Source organism: Thunnus albacares, chromosome 1 (genome assembly GCF_914725855.1).
Source record: "Thunnus albacares chromosome 1, fThuAlb1.1, whole genome shotgun sequence".
Taxonomy (NCBI): domain Eukaryota; kingdom Metazoa; phylum Chordata; class Actinopteri; order Scombriformes; family Scombridae; genus Thunnus; species Thunnus albacares.
Window position 1 is genome coordinate 40,092,850 of NC_058106.1, and position 22,536 is coordinate 40,115,385.

The following is a 22,536-nucleotide window of genomic DNA, read 5'->3' on the forward strand; positions in this document are numbered from 1 at the left end:
ACACACACTAACACACACTAACACACACTAACACACACACACTAACACACACTAACACACACTAACACACACACACTAACACACACTAACACACACACACACATTCCTCCCCCTCCAAACCTCAACAAAAAGGAGGTCGGCGGTCGGCTCCTTTGTGGCGCCCAAACACACATCAATACACACTTCAAAGCTTCTCACTAGCAGCTTGAGGCCGATGTCGTCCTCTGACCTCGTCTCTGTTTTATTATCAGACTGTTCAGACTCAACTGATCATTTAACAACTAAATACAGACAGCAGCATGTACAACAGTAGAAAGACTGTTTGCAAAGAGCTCGAGAGGAATAAAAGGCTCAACAATGCAAAACATTTGTTATCAAAGTACATTTACTCAAGTTCAGTTTAGAGGTACTTGTACTTTACTTGAGTATTTCCATGTGATGCTACTTTCTACATTTCAGAGGGAAATATTGTACTTTCTACTCCACTACATTTATTTGACAGCTTTAGTTACTTTTCAGATGAAGATTTGACACAATGGATAATATAACAAGCTTTTAAAATACAACACATTGTTAAAGATGAAACCAGTGGTTTCCAACCTTTTTGTCTTTTGACGTCTTACAAAAAGCAGTGTGTAGTCGGGGTCACATTTCACATGTCTATGAGTTGTTAACAGCTCCACCAAATAGTGATTTTTCCCTCTAAACTTCTCACATGCTTTCATTTCAATAAATGTTCAAATGATCCAATATTTCAGCAAAAATCAAAGATTAGAGAAAAAAGTCCAAAAACTGAAAACAGATTTGTGTATCAGAACTTTGTTTTTTCTTCTTTCCTCTCCCATTAATCATCTCACCACCCCTCAGATTTATCTGCTGACCCTTTGGAGGGGCCCGACCCCTAGGTTGGGAACCACTGGACTAAACTAGCTAACTGTATATAAAGTAGTGTAAACTAGCTCCACCTCCAGCAGCTACAACAGTAACATGCTGCTCTAACACTGATGCTTCACTATTAATAATCTAATGATGTCATATATAATAATATATCAGTCAGAGGGACCAAACCACTACTTTTACTGCAATACTTTAACTACATCAAGCTCATAATACTTATGTACTTTTACTGCAATACTTTAACTACATCAAGCTCATAATACTTATGTACTTTTACTGCAATACTTTAACTACATCAAGCTCATAATACTTATGTACTTTTACTGCAATACTTTAACTACATCAAGCTCATAATACTTATGTACTTTTACTGTAGGAGGATTTTTCATGCAGCAGTTTTACTTGTATTGGAGTATTTTTATACATTGCTGTATTGGGACTTTTACTGCAGTAAAGTATCTGAGTACTTCTTCCACCTCTGGGTATCAGACAGACTGGGAATGATCCAGTAACTCAGTGGAGGTGTTGACTACATGTGTGTCGTCACCTGACTGTTCTCCTTTGACTTCCACCTGTTTGGTTTTGTTGGTCTTTAGTTTCATTTCTCTTGTAAGTTTGTACATTAAACCTGTTTTTAGTTACAGCTCATGTGGTCTCTCCTCCTGTGTCCAGTCTTGAGCTGGTTTGGATAAATTGAGGACTCGTCCAGGACCAAATGACCCATGTTCATATGTCATTTAGCCTTTCCAGTAATTTGTCCCTCTTTTGTTTTTTGCTTCCTGCTGGGAGGTATCCAGTCCTAAGACCAGACCACACTGAGACAGTTTAATATGTCTTGTAAATGTGAACCTGCCGTTTGATAAGAGCCTCTCTGATATCCGCTGTGCTCATTATGGCAAAAACATGAACGTGTATCAGCGGAGAGACGAGTCCGGAGCTTCTGATGGAACCTGCTGCTCCACATGTTAATCATGTAAACAGATAAACTAGCTGCTGATGCTTCTGCTCCCTATAAGACTCTTTATTTAGATCTTCATCAGTTTCCACAGCGGTCTTCATACGTTCCACAAAACAACAATTTATAATCTCACTGATCAACAAGTCAAACATAAAGATCAGAAAATAAGTGAAATAACTCCACATATGAACCTCACAGTAAAAACTGTAATAAAATAGAAAAATAGAAGCAAAAACAAAGAAAATATTCAGGATGAACCTCGAGGTGAAATTCATAAATACAAATGACTTAAGATGATAAAATGATGATTTCAATGAACTATCAGAGAATAAATACTGAACACAAACTGAAGTTTATCATCATTTCCTTCAAGAGAGGGTCAAACTGCTGCTGGAGGTTAAAGGTCAGAGGTGAACCTGAGTGATGATGTCACATGTTGACCCTCTCTCTCTCTCTCTCTCTCTGCAGGCGTATGGCTGGGCGTTGGAGGGAATGCGACACCTAGCCGGTATCAGTATGGAGGACTGCACGCTGCCAGACAAATGCCAGGCTGTGATTGGCTGCCTGGAGGACTACCACCGCCAGCACCCGCCAATCCCAGACGCCCACTTTCAGGAGATGAAGGCGGCGGCGGGCGAGCTGCGGGGCGAGCGAGGCCTCCGTCAGTGGAGCTTCGCCTGGTCCAAGTGTCAGGAGACCAAGAAGATGTTTGACAGGAAGATGGAGGCGGCGTTAAGGACTCGAGACTCCGCCCACAGGAGGCGCTCTGACTCCACCCAGAGCAGAAGCTCCGCCTCCCTCAGCAGGAAGACGCTGTCAGGACTGTGGGGGGGCCGGGAGACCTCCTCCAGCCCCCCCGAGGACAGCGTCACCTCCTCACCCACCTCCTCCTCCTCCCTCCTCACCCCGCAGCACACCCCGCTCCTCCAGCGTCTGTTCCGCAGCGTCTCCTCAGACGAGGCTTCAGACCGGGTGGATCTCTGCTCCTCCAGTCCCAGCCTGCCCCGCCTCAACTCCTCCGCCAGCCTCGCCCCCTCCTCCCCCTGCTCCTCCTCCTCCTCCTGCTCCTCCTTCTCCTCCAGCAGACGTCAGCAGCTGAGGAAGACCCAGAGCTTCGACTGTCCCTCCACCCCCGAGGTGTCCCGGTACGGACCGTGTCCTCGCGCCCTCAGTGAGCCGGTGCGCCGAGGAAACACCGGCGTGTTCATCCGCGGTCTGGAGGTCAGCAGCTCCGAGGCGGCCGACCACACACTCTGCCCCAGAACGGCTGCTCACGGCTGGGCGGGACAGGGGCTACGCAGCCCCGGGACACCAGGAACCCCCAGGACCACCGGCAGCCCCGCAGCAGACCCTCGACCCAGAGGAAGGTGGGTAACGAACCTGAGGGGGGTTAGTAAGACGGGTATCCAGCAGGGCTCCACATTATCAAGAAAAGACAACATTATAAAGTAATTACAGAATGTAGATGTTACTTTAGATTTCAGCTTTGACTTTGAACAGTCAGAAGTTTCTGCTCTGAGGTTTAAAGAGACGAAGGAGACAAACATTAGTTGGTTAGTTGATGTCTGTAAAGCTCGTCATGTGTGGTCTCTGCAGTAAGCTGCGACACATCGTGGAGGAGATGGTGACCACGGAGCGAGAGTACGTTCGCTCTCTGCGTTACATCATCCATCACTACTTCCCAGAGATGGACCGAGCCGACCTGCCTCAGGACCTGAGGGGGAAACGCTCCGTCGTCTTCGGGAACCTCGAGAAACTTCTGGACTTCCACAGTCAGTTCTTCCTGAGAGAGCTGGAGGCCTGCTGGAAACACCCGCTGAGAGCGCCGCACTGCTTCCTGAGACACGTACGATACGCTAACACACACACATGCTAACACACACATGCTAACACACACACACGTTAACACACACACACTAACACACACATGCTAACACACACACGGTAACACACACACACTCACACACACACACACGCTAACGCACTTGCTAACACACACACGCTAACACACACACACGTTAACACACACACTAACACACACATGCTAACACACACACGCTAACAAACACATGCTAACACACACACAGTAACACGCACACACACGCTAACACACACACACATGCTAACACACACACAAGCTAACACACGCATGCTAACACACACATGCTAACACACACACTAACACACACATGCTAACACACACACAAGCTAACACACGCATGCTAACACGCACACGCTTTGTTTATGTATCAGCTGCACAGTTTTTCTTCTAAACATTTAACCCTCAAACACCAATGATGTCAATAATAATAATAAAAATAATAATAATAATAATGATACTTTTGTTTATAGAGCATTTTTTATTAAGAATCAATGTTTGTCTCTAAACAGCAGGAGCAGTTCAGTCTCTACGCTCTGTACAGCAAAAACAAACCAAAGTCCGACTCTCTGCTGGCCAACCACGGACACTCCTTCTTCAGGGTGAGACCTCTGACCTCTGACCTCTGAGTGTGGGCTGTTCTCCATATACTTTCATTCTTGACTCAATACAACCAACTGAAACTGACCCTCCTCCTCTTCCTCCTCCTCTTCCTCTTCCTCCTCCTTCTCCTCCTCCTCCTCCTCCTCCTCTCTCCTCCTCTCCTCTCCTCCTCTCTCCTCCTCTCCTCCTCCTTCTCCTCTTCCTCTCTCTCCTCCTCCTCTTCCTCCTCTTCCTCATCCTCTTCCTCCTCCTTCTCCTCTTCCTCTCTCTCCTCCTCCTCTTCCTCCTCCCCCCCCCGTAGAGGAAGCAGGTGGAGTTGGGGGATAAGATGGATTTGTCTTCGTACCTGTTGAAGCCTGTCCAGAGGATGAGTAAATACGCTCTGCTGCTCACTGACCTCATGAAGGAGGTGGGCGTGGCCCAGGAGGCGGAGCTCGTGGCGCTGCAGGCCGCCACCAACATGGTCAAGTTCCAGCTTCGCCACGGCAACGACCTGCTGGCAATGGACGCCATCCGTAACTGTGATGTAAGTGTAACAGAAACAACAATAAGTTAACAGAAAAGAATCATTTATTGATCAAAGACGATCAGTTACGTCTTGTGAGGATTTTATTCATTTGAACTGTTTTTATATCTTTATGTTTTGGACGGTTAGTCGAACAAAACAAGACATTTAACACATAAACTGATCTTTAAGGAAACTGCAACAGACATTTTCACTGTTTTCACGTGTTACAGACCAACTGATTAATGTATTAATCACTAAAATACCAAATTAATAGATAATAAAAACAGTCATTAGTTGACTGACGTCTTCGTCTCTAACAGGAAACAGTTTATTTATTGTAAACACAACACACACTGTTAAACTTTGAAGATTAGGTTGTTCAGCTTCTTCCAAAGCTGCCACAGTAATAATAATAATAATAATGATAGTAATAGTAATAATAATAATAATAATAATAATAATAATAATAATAATAATAACGTTTATTTATATATCAAAAACAGAAACTACAAATGTAACAAGGTGTCAGCAGCTGTGGGATTCCTCAGGTCTGTTTTCTCAGTAGCATCATGTTTGTTTACTTGTTGACACTCAGATTTACCTGCAAACAACAAACAAACTGAACATTTAGAGTTTGACTTTCAAGAATTAATTAAATCCAAATCATGTTATTGATCCTCATAAACCTGCAGCTAAAAACCTGGAGTGATTTTCATCATTTTCTTTGGATCAGCTGGTCAACATGATGGAGCCTCTGAGCTTCCTGCTGCTGAGAAATGTTTCTGATGGGAAGTTTTCTCTTTCCTTCCTTCAGAGGAGTTTATTACATGTTACTGTAGACTAACGTGACCAAACTCTTCATGATGAAGGATCATGTGACCCAGTGCAGCGCTGTGACTCACTGACGTGTTTTTAATCAGATATATCAGCTTTGATACAAACACAGTACTGGTCAGTAGATCAGTTGATTGCTGGTTTGGATCCAAACATGAAGACAAATATAGAAAATCAGCAGATTGATCCTTTAATGTGTCGTTTTCAGCTCCACTGTTGCCTGCATGTTGTGTTTTTTTATGTTCAGGATGATGGAGAGAAAACACAAACCTGTACTGACTCTAAGGTAGACAAAAAAACAACAACAGGAAAGCTTCACATTCATAACTCATAACATGATTCCTTTAAAGTTATGACTGTGTTGCGTCAACATTCTGTTATTGACAGAAAACTGTTTCCCATCCAGTGAGGAACAGAATCTCATTTTATCTCCAAAGTCAAGTCAGTTTATTTGTACAGTCAAACATCTGAAGCATTAATAGATCTGCTGGTTTCTGACTAATGTACAGTATCATGTTCTACTGCACTGACCTGTTGTGTTTTACTGGATATGTCTTGTTATGTGCAGAACCACTGCACTGTCTCGCCTATGACATATGGTTTTGTCCTTGTATTGTATTGTGTTGTGTTGTATTGTGTTGTATTGTATTGTCATGTGTTGCTTGATTGCTCAAGACAACTTTCCTTCATAACATTAAAGTTTTTCTCATCTCATCACAAATGAACCTCAGGAGGTTTTACAGTCTGTACAGCAACACGTCGTCTCTCCTCAGACCCTCGAATCAAATAAGGAAAAACTCCCTAAACAACAATTTAACAGGTAATAAATGTCAGAAAGCTCAGGAAGAAGAACAGAGGAGGACCCTTCTGCAGGACGGACAGACAGGAAGTAGATGTTGTTTGTACAGAATAGAAGAAGAAAACAAAACGACAGAAAACAACATGAACAAACAGTGATTCTGTGTCTCCGTGTTTCTCTGCAGGTGAACCTGAAGGAGCAGGGTCAGCTGATCCGGCAGGACGAGTTCACTGTCTGGACGGGGAGGAGGAAATGTCAGCGTCACGTCTTCCTGTTCGAGGAGCTCGTTCTCTTCAGTAAACCTAAGAAGATGGAGGGCGGGCTGGACGTGTTCATCTACAAACACTCCTTCAAGGTAAACACGGCGGCCACAAGTCCACAAACATCGGACACAATCAGACTGTGAGACATTAAAGTGGTGTTTGTGGTCCAGACAGCAGATGTGGGTCTGACGGAGTCGACGGGAGACAACGGGCTGCGCTTTGAGATCTGGTTCAGAAGGAGGACGACTAAGAATCAGACCTTCATCCTCCAGGCCGCCGCCGCAGACATCAAACACGCCTGGACGAGCGACATCGCCCGCATCCTGTGGACCCAGGCGACCAGGAACAAAGGTACAGACAGACAGGCAGCTCCTGTCTGCTGCTCTTCATCCTCTCCTCTTCGTCCTCGGTGATCATTGGCTGACTCTTGTTGTGTGTTCAGAGATGCGTCTGAAGGAGATGGTCTCCATGGGAGTCGGAAACAAACCGTTCCTGGACATCCAGCCGAGCGACGCGGCCATCAGCGACCGAGCTGTTCACTACATCATGAAGAGCAGAGGTAACCAACACCAACACCAACACCTCTACCAGCTCACATCAGGACGCTGTCAATCGTTGTTATTGATCAGTTAACTTGTTAATCAATATGTTGCTGTGATCAGCAGTTCAGTTCACCTGGAAGCTGAAACCAACCAGTGAGAAATATTAATATATATAATTTAATCAATCTATAAGTCAATAAAATAGTTATTGATTATTCTTTAGATCATCAAAAACTGAATAATGAACTGACGATGATTAGTTATGTGAAGGTGGGATCAATAACGTGTGTGTGTGTGTGTGTGTGTGTGTGTGTGTGTGTGTGTGTGTGTGTGTGTGTGTGTGTGTGTGTTCAGGTGCCAGAACGCGGGCGTCCATCGCCGTCTCCGTGTTCGACCACTCGAACCCTTTTAAACGTGGAACGGTGACCTCTGACCCTTCTTCATCAGGACCCTCCTCCTCCAGCCTGCTGGGACCGCTCAACCTGCACATGTACAGGTAACACACACACACACACACACTAAACTACACACACACACACACACACACACACACAGTAACACACACACACTAAACTACACACACACACAGTAACACACACACACACACACACAGTAACACGCACACACACTAAACTACACGCACACACACTAAACTACACACACACACACACAGTAACACGCACACACACTAAACTACACACACACACACACACACAGTAACACGCACACACACTAAACTACACACACACACTAAACTACACACACACACACTAAACTACACACACACACACTAAACTACACACACACACTAAACTACACACACACACACTAAACTACACACACACAGTAACACGCACACACACTAAACTACACACACATACACACAGTAACACACACACTCACACACACAGTAACACACACACACACTAAACTACACACACACACACACACAGTAACCCACACACACACACACTAAACTACACACACACACACACACACAGTAACCCACACACACACACACACACACACTAAACTACACACACACACACACAGTAACACACACACACACACACACACACACACTAAACTACACACACACAGTAACACACACACACAGTAACACACACACACAGTAACACACACACACAGTAACACACACACACACAGCTACAGGAAACACCTCCTCATCATCAATAAGTGACTGTTTTCTCCTCCTCCAGTCAAGCCCTGCCCTCCTCCTCCTCCTCCTCTGCTGCTGAAGGCTCCTTCATCACGTCGTGTATTGAGGAAGACGAGCAGGAGCATGAGACGGGCAGTCAGCCCTCTATGAGTACGTTCACACACCCTCACAGTTTGTTTTCTGGATGAACTTGATGGTTTAACAGCAGGATGTTTTTCTCTCGCAGCTACAGAGAGTTCAGACTCTTCGTCTCGTTGTCTCTCCGGCTCCACCGGCTCCGACAGCGGCTGCGTCTCCTCTCACCTGCAGGAGGCGCTGCCCGAGGAGTCCGGCCCCCCCGGCCAGCCCTCCTGCTCCTCCTCATCCTCCTCTTCCTCCAACAAACAGCACCTCAACAGCCAGTACATTTCACCTGTGAGTTTACTGCTGTCACCTGCGTCTGCTTTACCTGCACTGAGCTCAAAACAGACGCATCAGTACTCAGCTCATGTATATTCTAAGACAGTGGTGGGCAAACAGCGGCCTGTTGGCCAAATCTGGCCCCATGAAATATTTGGGCCCATGATGGAAGTTTGGACTTTCATAGTTTACATCAAAACAAATCTACTGTAGATAGAACAAATACAAGGTGCCTGTAAATCCCAGTTACTGTGATAGAATAATGTAACGCAGCCTCCTGCTGTCAGCAGAGAGAAGAAACTCTGATCACATGATCTCTCTTCCTGTCCATCCTCAGAAAGCGTCTCCAGTCATCGGCCCGGCCACCATCGTGTGAGTCAGCTGACCTGATGGACCGGACTGTAAGTGAACTCATCGCTCTGTAACATCCTCCTCCTGCCACAGCTGTGTGTCTCAGTCCAAACAGTCCCGACATCACTGCAGCAGCTGCTGAGCTCATCAGGAGAAACTTTATCACTAGTTACTGCAGATCAACACTGCACAGATGTGATGTCAGAGCTCAGAATAAAATATCGTTATAACTGTTGAATGAGTTTCATCGAAGTTTGTTTCAGTCATTTCTACCCAGAGGAACAATCAATCCTGATAACTGTTGTTTCCTCTTCATCGGAGTTTCAGCTCAGAAAATGAGACCAAATTCAAATCAGTGTCAGCTGGACTTTGATGCTAACATAGCATGCTAACATGCTAAAATGAATAACATTAAAAGCTTAAAGTTACTTTAGTGCAGCTGTTTTGATTTAGGTAACAAGATGAGTTTTCCTCTGGCGCCACCATCAGGACAAGTTTAACACTTACCTCACTGAAACTAACAGAAACGTCATATTTCCATCATGTTTTCCATTGTTCAAACTCACAAATAAGATTACTGATCAATCATTAATAAAAGAAAACAAAGTTGAAAAATAATGATTCTCAAATTCAAATGATCATTGCTGTTCAATGTAAATACATTTATTGTGTTAAAACATATAAAGGAAAATAGTGGATATAGAAAAATACATCAACAGTGAACATGGGAGAAAGTCATCATATATCTTGTGTATCTTCATGTGTTTATAAAGTATCTCCATTATATATTAATGTAATATATTCTATTATGTTCTCTGTGTCTGCAGGTTCGTCTCCTTCCTGCTGCAGTTTGGAGTTTTCCGACCGTTTGAATCAGACACTGAAGGCAGCGTTTAAACAGCACTGTTACACTAAAAAAACACTTATATTTTGTATGATTTTTGAAAGCAGCTGTGTTTAAAATATTGTTTTATTTATGTTGTTCTGCTGCAGTGCAGGTACGTAGAGTCTGTAAATAATGACTGTTAGTTTCTAACGTTGTTGTCGTCTGTAGTTTGACTCCTCACAGCTGCTGTTGTTGTTGTTTATGTTGTTTGTTTGTGGTGCTGATCCAGAGTCAGTCTGCCAGCAGCTCGTCCAGTCTGTGAGGAGGACAGGTTTGTGTCTGAGCTGGTCCAGGATCAGCTGGACTAACTGTACATGTGTGTAAATATCTGTAAACCCACAGCCGAGCGTCTGCTGTCACTTTTCTTACTTGAATAATAAACATGAGTTTGTTCAAAACTGATCAAAGTTTCAGTCTGAAGTTTATCAAGAGATTCATCTGTTACTGCAGTAAAAGTACATAAGTATTATGAGCTTGATGTAGTTAAAGTATTGCAGTAAAAGTACATAAGTATTATGAGCTTGATGCAGTTAAAGTATTGCAGTAAAAGTACATAAGTATTATGAGCTTGATGTAGTTAAAGTATTGCAGTAAAAGTAGTGGTTTGGTCCCTCTGACTGATATATTATTATATATGACATCATTAGATTATTAATAGTGAAGCATCAGTGTTAGAGCAGCATGTTACTGTTGTAGCTGCTGGAGGTGGAGCTAGTTTACACTACTTTATATACAGTTAGCTAGTTTAGTCCAGTGGTTCCCAATCTAGGGGTCTGGTCCCTCCAAAGGGTCAGCAGATAAATCTGAGGGGTCGTGAGATGATTAATGGGAGAGGAAAGAAGAAAAAACAAAGTTCTGATACACAAATCTGTTTTCAGTTTTTGGACTTTTTCTCTAATCTTTGATTTTTGCTGAAATATTGGATCATTTGAACATTTATTGAAATAAAAGCATGTGAGAAGTTTAGAGGGAAAAATCACTATTTGGTGGAGCTGTTAACAACTCATAGACATGTGAAATGTGACCCCAACTACACACTGCTTTTTGTAAGACGTCAAAAGCCAAAAAGGTTGGAAACCACTGGTTTCATCTTTAACAATGTGTTGTATTTTAAAAGCTTGTTATTTATATTATATTATAAATGAGGACGCTTTCAATAATAATGCCATGAATAGTTTTTAATGATGATGATATGATAAAATACATGTGAGAACAACAAAAACACTCTGGGCTTCCACAGCTGGACAGATGTTATTTTATTAAAACATGAATAGAGCTGCAAGCTGCTCATTGGATCCTGACAGTAACAACAGCAGAGTCAACTGAGACAAATCAATGAATCATGTAGAAGGAAAAATAATTGAGTGTTTGAGTCTGAGACAGATCTGCTTCACAGTGCAGAGTGTGTTTGATGTTGGATTTCAGCAGCTGATCTGCAGTCAGCAGAGTTTCTGTACACAGGAGAGACTCTTCCTCCTACAGAGGACACATAGACACTGACGAACCAGGTGACCAGAGCCCAAACCCAAACCCAGCATACAGAGGCTGAGTGAATGTGGTGTTGAAGGTGTGGAGGTGGATCAGTGTGTCAGAGGAGACTCTGTAGAAGGACAGAGTGCCAGCAGGACAGTCCACATACACTGCTACTCTGTTAGAGACGGAGGAAGAGGAGGAGGAGGAGGAGATGGATGTTACTGTCTTATTGTGACAGACAGAGTAAACAGCACCATCAGAGCAGTACAGACTCCAGGACTGATCATTCCTTCCAAACAAACAGGCATCATTGTGTTCTCTCGTTCTGATTCCTCTGTAAGTCACTGATATATAAACGTCTCCTTTCCACTCAACTTCCCAGTAACAGCGACCAGTCAGATCATTTCTACACAGCTGCTGAGGCCAGACATCAAATCTGTCTGGATGATCAGGATATGACTGATCCTCCTCCACATATGTCACCTTCCTGTTGTTGTCAGACAGTTTGAGTTTTGTGTTTGTTGTGTTTGTGTCCAGTTCCAGTTCACAGGCATCTGATGGAGAGAACAAGACACAATACAGCTGCAGTTTATCATCTGTTGATTTATTAACAACTTTACTGACAATCACTGAAATTAAACCATTCAAACTTAAACCATCTCCGTGACAACTGAGACACTCCATCCACTGAGGAAGGCCATGAGATGTGACTGAAAGCTTTGGAGATACAGAGTAAGTGGACCTTTTGATGAGAATTTTTTTTTGCCAAATTCAAAGTTAAACTTCATTCCAGCTGCGTCTGTGAAGGTCTTTGCACATCAAGTCTGTTATTTTAATCTCAAACTGTCTGTTAGAAACAGATTTTTGTCCAAATGCTCCAAACAGCTGAAGTCAGTATGAATGAATGAACTGCAGGAGAGACATGAGTGACGTTTTGGAGCAGGTAGCGCCACCATATTGCCATTTATAAAACATTTCTCTTTTAACTCCTGAACTGTGACAAACAGAAGGAAATTTCTGTTTCATGGATTCATTGGTTCAAGATAAATGTCAAGTTAGGCTGAAACAGATTTTCCATCATTTTGAACTTTTTTCACTTCTTTTACATATTTCATCCAGTTCTTCTCAAAGTTCTCATGAATCAAACTGAAAACACACTCACACTTCCTCAGCCCAGGTTTCAGTGTCTGCGGTCCACCATGGTCCATCCTGGAGGAAGAGACAAAGTCACAGTCAACTTCATACACCTTCACTCATATCCACCATTAAACATAAACCAGAGTCCCTCAGTTAGTCAGAGTGCCCACCTGTCTGTCCATACCTGAGAGTGTCCACCTATCTGTTCATACCTGAGAATGTCCACTTGTCTGTCCATACCTGAGAGTCTCCACCTGTCTGTCCATACCTGAGAAACTCCACCTGTCTGTCCATACCTGAGAATGTCCACCTGTCTGTCCATACCTGAGAATGTCCACCTGTCCATACCTGAGAAACTCCACCTGTCTGTCCATACCTGAGAATGTCCACCTGTCTGTCCATCGTCCATACCTGTGAGTGTCCATCTGTCTGTTCATACCTGCGAATGTCCACCAGTCTGTCCATCGTCCATACCTGTGAGTGTCCATCTGTCTGTTCATACCTGCGAATGTCCACCTGTCTGTCCATACCTGACAATGTCCAGTCTCCAGTGTGAATCCTCCAGTCCAGCCAACAGCAGCCTCTCTCCTGACTCTCCTGGATGATTGTAGCTCACATCCAGCTCTCTCAGATGGGAGGGGTTGGATCTCAGAGCTGAGGCCAGAGAAGCACAGCCTTCCTCTGTGATCAGACATCCTGACAGACTGAACACACACAACAATTGCTTGAATGAGCCTTAAAAGGTTCTCAACTCAATAAACAGTATTTTGTCCTTCAGGCCTTTATGTTTGTTGTGTGTGTTACACTCGGTGCCCCCTGCTGTATGTTGGTGTCACACAGATACATTTTAGGTTAGTAGGAGGAGATGTTCCCGCTGGAGGCTGCAATTGCTGAAGCTCAGGATTTAATCTGATACCATTCTGTTTTTGCTTTGGCAGAAGAAAAGCCTTTGAAGTTAAATATTGTTCAACAGCATATCTAAAGATAGTGAGAAGATTTAATAGAAATTTACTGATGTTTCATGTTAGTTAATATTTTTCATTCCATTGACGTTCACTGTGTGATTGCAGTAATTTAATTAGCCAATATAGTGTCTTCCATCATATTTCTGATTTCATTTCATTCACTGGTTAAACATATAATTTGTAGTACTTTTCTAAGTTGTAAAGAAGATCATGTGCATGTGTGAATCATGTGTTACTGAGCAGCAGATCTGCTTTGTATGTTCACCTGCATGTAGAGGATATGACAGTAATTCTATGTTGTATATTTTCTGTTATTATTTCCATTATACTAGATTTTCATGACATTGAGTCCTCAATGAAGATTAAATGACAGAAATATATATCCTGACTCACGTTGATGTGAAAGAAGTTTTACTTACTGTACTTTACTTACTGATATTACAACACTTCAGCTCAGACTGTACACAAAATCCTTTTAGTATCAAAAACTCTTCATGTAAACTGTAAACTGGGCGAAAGCCAAAATATTACTTTATATACACAGTAATAAAAATGACCTGAGAGTTTCCAGTCTGCAGTGTGGACTGTCCAGTCCAGCAGACAGCAGCTTCACTCCTTTATCCAGCAGGTTGTTGTTACTCATATCCAGTTCTCTCAGACTAGAGGACTTGGAGCCGAGAACTGAGGACAGAGCTTCACAGCTTCTCTCTGAGAGATTACAGCCACTCAGCCTGAAGAAAAATCATCAGAACAAAAGAAAACATTTGCAAACATTAGTTTTCCTATTTGAGCAAAGATTAAACTACATTAATAGTTATGTGTGCATGTACAGAGCTTTGTTGGAGGCTTTGACCACTGGCAGCAGCCTCAGAAGAGCCTCCTCTGAAGCAGCATATTTCTTCAGGTCAAACATGTCCAGATGTTTTTCTGATGACAGTAAGATGAAGACCAGAGCTGACCACTGAGCAGGAGACAGTTTATCTGTGGAGAGACTTCCTGAACTCAGGTACTGTTGGATCTCCTCCACTAGAGAACAATCATTCAGTTCATTCAGACAGTGGAACAGATTGATGCTACTCTCTGCAGACTGATTCTCACTGATCTTCTTCTTGATGTACTTGACTGTTTTCTGATTGGTATGTGAGCTACTTCCTGTCTGTGTCAGCAGACCTCGTAAGAGAGTCTGATTGGTCTGCAGTGAAAGACCCAGGAGGAAGCGGAGGAACAAGTCCAGGTGTCCATGTGGACTCTTTAAGGCCACATCCACAGCACTCTGGTAGAAACATGTTGATTTCCCTCTGAACACTTCAGACCAACAGGATGTTGTTTGTTGTTCTGCCAGCAGATTGACTCCAGAGTTGATGAATATCAGATGGACATGAAGAGCAGCCAGAAACTCCTGAACACTCAGATGGACAAAGCAGAACACCTTGTCCTGGTACAGCCCTCTCTCCTCTTTGAAGACCTGTGTGAACACTCCTGAGTACACTGAGGCTGCTCTGATATCGATGCCACACTCTGTCAGGTCTGATTCATAGAAGATCAGGTTGCCTTTCTGCAGCTGCTCAAAAGCCAGTTTTCCCAGAGACTCAATCATTTTCCTGCTCTCTGGACTCCAGTGTGGATCTGTCTCAGCTCCTCTATCATACTTGACGTTCTTCAGTTTGGACTGAACCACCAGGAAGTGGATGTACATCTCAGTCAGGGTCTTGGGCAGCTCTCCTCCCTCTCTGCTTTTCAACACAACCTCCAGAACTGTAGCAGTGATCCAGCAGAAGACTGGCATGTGGCACATGATGTGGAGGCTTCGTGATGTCTTGATGTGGGAGATGATTCTTCTGGCCTGCTTCTTATCTCTGAATCTCTTCCTGAAGTATTTCTTCTTCTGTGGGTCAGTGAACCCTCTGACCTCTGTCACCATGCTGACACACTCAGGAGGGATCTGATTGGCTGCTGTAGGTCGTGTGGTTATCCAGAGGCGAGCAGAGGGAAGCAGTTTCCCCCTGATGAGGTTTGTCAGCAGCACATCCACTGAGGTGGACTCTGTAACATCAGTCAGGATCTCATTGTTGTGGAAGTCCAGAGGAAGTCGACACTCATCCAGACCGTCAAAGATGAACACAACCTGGAACTCTTCAAACCTGCAGATTCCTGCTTCTTTGGTTTCAGTAAAGAAGTCATGAACAAGTTCCACCAAGCTGTACTTTTTCTCTTTCAGCACATTCAGCTCTCTGAAAGTGAATGGAAATGTGAACTTAATGTCCTGGTTGGCTTTGTCTTCAGCCCAGTCCAGAGTGAACTTCTGTGTTAAGATTATTTTCCCAATGCCAGCCACTCCCTTTGTCATCACTGTTCTGATTGGTTCATCTCTTCCATGTGAGGCTTTAAAGATGTCTTCTTGTCTGATTGTTGTTTCTGGTCTGTCTGGTTTCCTAGATGCTGTTTCAATCTGTCTGACCTCATGTTCATCATTGACCTCTGCAGTCCCTCCCTCTGTGATGTAGAGCTCTGTGTAGATCTGATTCAGAAGGGTTGGGTTTCCTGCTTTAGCAATCCCCTCAAACACACACTGGAACTTCTCCCTCAGGTTAGACTTGAGTTTATGTTGACACTCTGCAGTAAGAGTTCCTGAATGAACAAACAACAAATGAAATCAGTGAACATGTAATTGTGTCTGTATAGTTTTTCCTCCTCCATCAGTTTTATTCAGCTCATCAGTGGAGGACAAACAGCCTCTGATCTGATGCAGATGTATGCAGCATATATACAGCAGAGTTTGAAATATAAACCTCTCTCATGTTGCCTCCATCATGTTAAAGCTGTTAAAATCTTCTTACTGTTCTGCAGACGGTCAGCCAGCTCCTCCTGCTTCATTCTCCTCAGGAAGTGCAGTGTGATCTTCAGAAATGCCTCTCTACTGCTCCTCCTCTGCTCTTCCTCCTCACTGTCCAACACCTCCTCATCCTCACTCTGACTCTCTAAGCATTCTGGGTAATCTGGACTCAGACCCCTCTGGACTTTCTTCAGCTCGTTCTTCACAAAAGTGACGATGTTCTCCTCCAGCAGCTGGAATAGAAAGATAAACTGAACATTTAATTTAAACTGGTAAAAACACAACATGTGATTCATCTGTCAGTCTGAAGGCCTGCTGGTCTAAACAGAGCGGCATGGACACTGTTAGGACCTGAATGGTACTTTAGTATTTCATCTTTGGTTGATGGAGTTAATATTAAAGGTGTGTTTGTACATGTACACACCATAAATATGGAGTCCAGGTGTATTTGATGCTGCTGTGCAGACTGATCGCTGGGAACCTCTGAGCTCTGCTGCTGAACTCTGTGGAGAAAACATCACATTTAAGGACATTTAATGACTCAAATCTGCACACAGCTTAGTAAAGCTAAAGACCCATAGATGCTCTTGTCAAACTGAATAATAATCAGTGAGAAAAGCATGAAGTTAATACCACATAAATGAAGAATTAATCATCAGTTTAAATCCCAGAAATTAATAGAAATCTTTCAGAACAGTGTGACTGATGAGTTCAAATTCCTCCAGTGATGAAAAGAGGATGGCAGGCGACTTGGTGATGAGTCAACAGAAGAAGAAGGAAGTGAGGATGTTCTACAGGAGTTCTATGGCTCAGTAACAATCTGTACCAACCTCAATAACTAAAGATGGAACTATAAACATCCCAGTTCAGCCTTCAGATGGATGAACACAACATCAAGCAGCTTTTACTCTGTACAGACTCTGTTAGAGGAGGTACAAGGTGATCCAGACATTGTTTTAAAAACTGTGCCTGGTGCTTTATGTGTTTTCAGAGATGTTATGGCATCAGCTTCCTCTTTTTGTATGTTTTCATCCATCCATTGTTTAGTATCATCTTTTAATTTTGTCAGAGTAAGATTTCCTGTAAATTATGAGAATAATCTCCATTTCCCATCTGATCCATACAGATCCTGTTAATAATTTTAAAAAGATTTCTGATTTGAATGAGGTCATTTAACATATTTTCCTCTTGATCTGTGAGAGAAAAAAGGAAAAGATCCTTTTTTCTTCATTTTCCACTTCCTGTTTTGTGTTGTTCGTTTCTTTGTGTTTTTTCTTTGTGTAGATGAAAGGAGGAGAGAAGAAGAAACAGAACTAAAGGTATGAAATGAAGCTGAGTCTTTCTGAGACTCTGAGTCTGAAAAATAATCAGCCGTCCAATCACAGCTTGGAGGCAGCGCCATGGGTGGAGCTTATCAACACCAGCAGAGGTGAAGTCAAACATGACAGACAGCCTTTCACAATAAAACAGTTTCCTGTGGGCTGAGGGACAGAACTACTGACTGTATGTTTAGTTCCATTTGTGAGACTGTTTGCAGTTTTAATGAGATGGATTGTGCTGCATGAAAGAACAGACAAGACAACAAACACTGAAATGTAAAACACCTTTTCACTTTGTTTTCTGTGTTCTGGTTTGATTTTAATGCAGCCTGAGAAACCTTCATTGTCTCTTTACCAAAAGTTTTTCATTAATTATGACACAATAAACACTTACATGAAAAGGAAACACGTATACATAACGTGCATTGTATCTCATTTTCTTTCTTTCTTTGATTTGTCTTTAATAAGACATTTTAGAATTTTTCTCATCTTCCATAAATATAAAACATTTTTGTGTCTAACAATCCTTTCTATCAATTATAAATCTGTTCAGTCAGTTTATCAATCCTGAGATCAATATTCTGACCTTTGCTCAGCAGGATCCATCTTTGAAGCTCCAGACAGACACATCCAAGTTAGCTGCTGCTCTGATTATTGGATGTGATGTTTTCAAAGTTACACACACATATTGATATAGTGACCATGTTAGTGTCTTATAACACTGAACTCTTTGACATGTGACTGTTGCACAGGTGGACACTGTGATGTCACTGCTGAAACAATATATTGATTCCTCTTCTCAGGAGAGTCAGATAATAATAAACTTCAGTTTCATATTCTTACCTTCCATCATCAGGTTGTACGTCTTCAAAGCTAATATGACGACCCATAGAGCAGTCACTCTTCATGGACACACAGCTGGGTTCAGGAGAGTCTGCTCTCTGCTGCTGCATCCTGATACAAACAAACAATTAACAAATCAAAGAGTTTAAAAACATGAATTTTGACTAGACTGTCAGCAGCTGAAGTTTTAGAAGCAGAATGAAAATCAGTAAGAAGACAGTGGATGAGAAACGTTCTCCTGTTCATCAACATGTCATCTGATGAAAGATGCTTCATCTTATCGATTAGTTGACTAATCAGTCATTGAGGTCTTTGTTAACACAGAAAGTTAGTAGTTCATTCTGAGTTATTGTGAGTTATTATTCAGTAGTTGAGTGTCAGATGTGACAGTGAGTGTGAATAGTGATGGTGGAGTGATGTGAGTGGAGAACAGTCATGGACAGTTAGAGATCCTCATCTCACCTCTGAGCTTCGGTCTGGCTGTCATGTTCCCCACACAGAGAGCTTTTAGAGGGAGGGACTCCCTCCTCTCTGTCCTCACACTGATCCATAGCAGAGAAACACCTTCACACAAACACAACAACAAGCTCATTCATTACAACAAGCTGCACATCACACAGATCTGCACTGCGGTCTGACGTCATGTCATTCTTCATTCCACCACCAGATGGAGCAAAAGTAAGAAATTATTTTAAAGATTTCCTCTGAGCTTCAATGTTTAAGAGCTTAGTTTGAGAATGTTCCAGTGACTTTACATTCACCATGATGGAGACACATTTCAGTTTAAATGGAGATGACCTGGTGGTGGAGTCAGCTACATGGAACAAGACATAAAAATACTCACCAGGTGAATTCAGATCCACATCAGTCACAGAGTCTTTGTACCTTCACCTGCAGAGGAAACACAGAGAGAAACTGCTGCTGATCCTCCTTCATCAATCTGAGGACGCTGTCAATCTATCAGTTTTCTCTGCAATAATCTGTAATACTTATTGCTGTTTTAGTCAGAAACGGCACTGAATTACTTCTATTACATTTATGTGTAACTCCAATAAATTTAACAGACAGTTGAATCTAATAGTCAGGTTAATGATGTAGTTTTGCATGATGTCCAATAGAGGGCATTGATCAGCTGTAGAAGGTTCAGTAATCAGCAGAGACAAAAAGGACAAAAAGCAGGAGGCAGAGTGACCGAAGAAGAAGAAATAGATTGAACTTGAACTGAATATTGATCAGATATGAACAGAAATTAAAGGACAATTTATTTCATTTGTCTTCAGTTTGGTATTTGGATGAGAGCTCGGAACAGAAGGACACATCTAAATTGATTGTTTATTTTATATTATCATTATATAACATTTTCTTCTTATTAAGCACATTTAAGTGAAACTGTGAAGGGTGAATTCATAATCTTTTTTGTTAAAGAGCTATTAAGTCATCAGTCTTATACAATGTAGATACTGGTGTTTTATTATTTCATCGGTTTCTAATCTATTTCATTATAACAAGTAGTTTCATAGACATCATATGTTTATTTTACTATATTTATGGTTATAGGTGTTACAGTTGTGTCTTTCAATCACAGATTATAAGAATCAGAATAAGCACAGAAATTTCCATGACTTATGTTGAATTAAATGAGCCTTGATGTTCAACATCATCTACAGTAAAGATTCAAACAGACAGAATAAGAGAATAAAATCTGTCTGACTCAACATAAATTATTATTGATTTATATACAGCAGAAAAAAGATGTTGCTGAGTTGAGGCATCACGGTTTAAACTCTATTCCAGAAACAGAGTTTACTGTGTTTTGATGACAGTGATTCACTTTGACATTTATATAGTGTGACATTTATTTTATATTGATATAGTATAAAGATACTGAATGAAAGGTTAGTTTATGTTGCTGCCGCTCTCAGTCTGGTTAAATAACTGAATATCATGAATGAAAAGATGATTTCAACAGTATTTCTGTGATCTTGTTTTAAAAGATTTCACAGTTTCTTATTATATGGCTTTTATTACCTGTTAATCACTAACTGTGTCACCTGTAAAACAAACTCTTTGTGCTGGACTCTGGACTGTGGATTATTGTTACTGTGGATTAGTTATTATATTAACTGTAATAATGTTTGTCAGTTTCAAGATGACTGGATGAGGTGACCCTTGATTCTGCACGAAACATCTCCAACAATTAAAAATTAATGGAACAAACAATTACTGGCTTCAAGAAACAGTTTTACATAAAAAAGGTTAAAACAGTTTGAATTAATTTTATGTAAAAGTACAAAACCACATTACTGTGTTGGTATAGTCAGTGTTGTGTTGAAAGCTAATAAAACTTTTCTTATTGATCAGATTGGTTTACTGTTATAGCATTGCTAGCTAATGATAGTGTTGCTAACGTAACTGCAAAAGCTTTTTACTATTTATGATCAATTAATTGACTGCAAAGCATCTATTGAAATAACAGTTTAACACCCAGTTTCAGTTGCCGGGCAGGTGTACCATTTGAAAATGATCCAAAAGATGAATCTAATTTTTATATTACATAGTACATATTATATTACATGTTCATACTCATATAACTATTTTATAGAATTAGCAGTCAGTGAAAGTTCTACATAATGCTAGCATAACACAGCTGGAACAATATGTGGTTCAGTAGTAATATTAATGTCAATGTACATTATTATCTCTCCAGCTGTGATTAAAGTGTCAGAAAAATACAACAATCCAGTAATAAATGTAAACTTTGTGAAACTTTTTAGGTTCATGGTGTTGATGTTCTGGACTGAATTTTATTGTGCAGGTTCTTCTAATATTATGTATTATTGGTTATGGGTGTAATATTTTCTATATTTTCATGTAAAATAGGTAGAAAAAACAATTTAGTCAGACAAAATAATAATTTAGACACTACAAAGTAAAGCCTGAACATGAACCCCATACTGTTAAACCAACCTTTGAATTTGTCCAAACAAGTCTCAACAGTTATTGCAGCAGTGTTTTATTGCATCACACAGGTGTTTCTATTTTTCTGGTCACTTCGTGTGTCTCACCAACAGGTTGAATTTCAGCTTTGGCAAAATGAAGTTTTTCTTATTTCTCCTGGCGTTTCATTCATTCCACCAGTGCAGCACATAAATCAACATAACACATCACTATAACCACCGTCTATACTGGTATCAGATCATTTTAACACCTGCTGACACAAACATGATGAAAACTGTTGGTTACGTTACCTTTAGATGCTGAAAATAATCTGAATGAAGCTGATGAGTGAAGATGAAATATATCAGCAGCTTTAACCAGGAAACCAACCAGAAGAAGAACAAACATGTAACTGACTGCAGGAGGTTTTTAAGGTCTCAGCTCTGTGTTTTCATCTGTAACCTGAAGTGATCTTTAAGGAAATCTGATCACAGAACAGCAGCTCTGAACTGGAACAAAGAATCTGAACAACTGAAGTCAAACATTAACAGACAGTTTGAATCTTTATCAGTTGTATCATAAAGTTTGATGGTAGTTTTATTATCTGTACCTTTTATATTCCGACAAGACAAAAAGTGGTAAGATAGCATTTACTGATGCGGTCTGATTTATCTGTGGAATATATCCAAAATATGTGAAAATGTGAGAAATGAGACAAATAAATGTACATTTCTGTCTTCATTATCAATATTCATTACTAACACATGTGTCCTCATAAACATACTGTCCTCATTAATGCTGCAAAACCACACTGTCCTCATACACACATTTGTTTTTTCTACACTGTGACTGAGGACAATGTGTGTAGTAGGACAGAATGTTAGTCAACAGTGTTTATGAGGACAGTATAATAATAATAATAATAATAAT

The 22,536-nt window shown here is 41.4% G+C and overlaps 4 protein-coding genes and 2 long non-coding RNA genes across 7 annotated transcripts in view; 2 read left to right on the forward strand and 4 right to left on the reverse strand.

Annotated features, from left to right (window-relative positions):
* Nucleotides 1-6,655, reverse strand: part of LOC122987926 — a 7,676-nt gene extending 1,021 nt beyond the window's left edge. Inside the window, exons 1-2 of the long non-coding RNA XR_006404665.1 lie at nucleotides 5,752-6,655; nucleotides 5,189-5,198 (exon numbers count right to left, since the gene is read on the reverse strand). This is a non-coding gene — a long non-coding RNA (uncharacterized LOC122987926). The remainder of the gene's footprint in view (nucleotides 1-5,188; nucleotides 5,199-5,751) is intronic.
* Nucleotides 1-10,501, forward strand: part of plekhg4 (pleckstrin homology domain containing, family G (with RhoGef domain) member 4) — a 32,161-nt gene extending 21,660 nt beyond the window's left edge. The window contains exons 11-22 of one of the 2 annotated variants that reach the window (XM_044358274.1): nucleotides 2,324-3,222; nucleotides 3,452-3,701; nucleotides 4,247-4,336; nucleotides 4,639-4,863; nucleotides 6,663-6,833; nucleotides 6,912-7,092; nucleotides 7,184-7,300; nucleotides 7,638-7,779; nucleotides 8,504-8,613; nucleotides 8,690-8,877; nucleotides 9,200-9,263; nucleotides 10,041-10,501. In XM_044358274.1, the coding sequence (XP_044214209.1) occupies nucleotides 2,324-3,222; nucleotides 3,452-3,701; nucleotides 4,247-4,336; nucleotides 4,639-4,863; nucleotides 6,663-6,833; nucleotides 6,912-7,092; nucleotides 7,184-7,300; nucleotides 7,638-7,779; nucleotides 8,504-8,613; nucleotides 8,690-8,877; nucleotides 9,200-9,238 (2,412 nt within the window). In that variant the 3' untranslated portion in view covers nucleotides 9,239-9,263; nucleotides 10,041-10,501. The remainder of the gene's footprint in view (nucleotides 1-2,323; nucleotides 3,223-3,451; nucleotides 3,702-4,246; nucleotides 4,337-4,638; nucleotides 4,864-6,662; nucleotides 6,834-6,911; nucleotides 7,093-7,183; nucleotides 7,301-7,637; nucleotides 7,780-8,503; nucleotides 8,614-8,689; nucleotides 8,878-9,199; nucleotides 9,264-10,040) is intronic. The other variant, XM_044358283.1, reaches the window with a different exon arrangement.
* LOC122986896 (NLR family CARD domain-containing protein 3-like) overlaps nucleotides 1-22,536 on the reverse strand; it is a 1,497,050-nt gene that overhangs the window by 1,422,445 nt on the left and 52,069 nt on the right. The gene's annotated exons all lie outside the window — the stretch shown is intronic.
* LOC122986857 (NLR family CARD domain-containing protein 3-like) overlaps nucleotides 1-22,536 on the forward strand; it is a 934,102-nt gene that overhangs the window by 491,410 nt on the left and 420,156 nt on the right. The gene's annotated exons all lie outside the window — the stretch shown is intronic.
* The window catches only part of LOC122986944 (NLR family CARD domain-containing protein 3-like), a 31,978-nt gene continuing 21,810 nt past the window's right edge, over nucleotides 12,369-22,536 (reverse strand). Inside the window, exons 7-9 of the mRNA XM_044358490.1 lie at nucleotides 14,232-14,405; nucleotides 13,226-13,413; nucleotides 12,369-13,047 (exon numbers count right to left, since the gene is read on the reverse strand). Coding sequence (XP_044214425.1) covers nucleotides 12,908-13,047; nucleotides 13,226-13,413; nucleotides 14,232-14,405 — 502 coding nt within the window. The 3' untranslated portion in view covers nucleotides 12,369-12,907. The remainder of the gene's footprint in view (nucleotides 13,048-13,225; nucleotides 13,414-14,231; nucleotides 14,406-22,536) is intronic.
* LOC122987739 lies at nucleotides 19,223-22,160 on the reverse strand. The gene is made up of 3 exons (XR_006404580.1): nucleotides 21,918-22,160; nucleotides 19,514-19,560; nucleotides 19,223-19,233 (listed from the first exon to the last, which is right to left on the reverse strand). It is a non-coding gene; the product is annotated as an uncharacterized LOC122987739 (long non-coding RNA).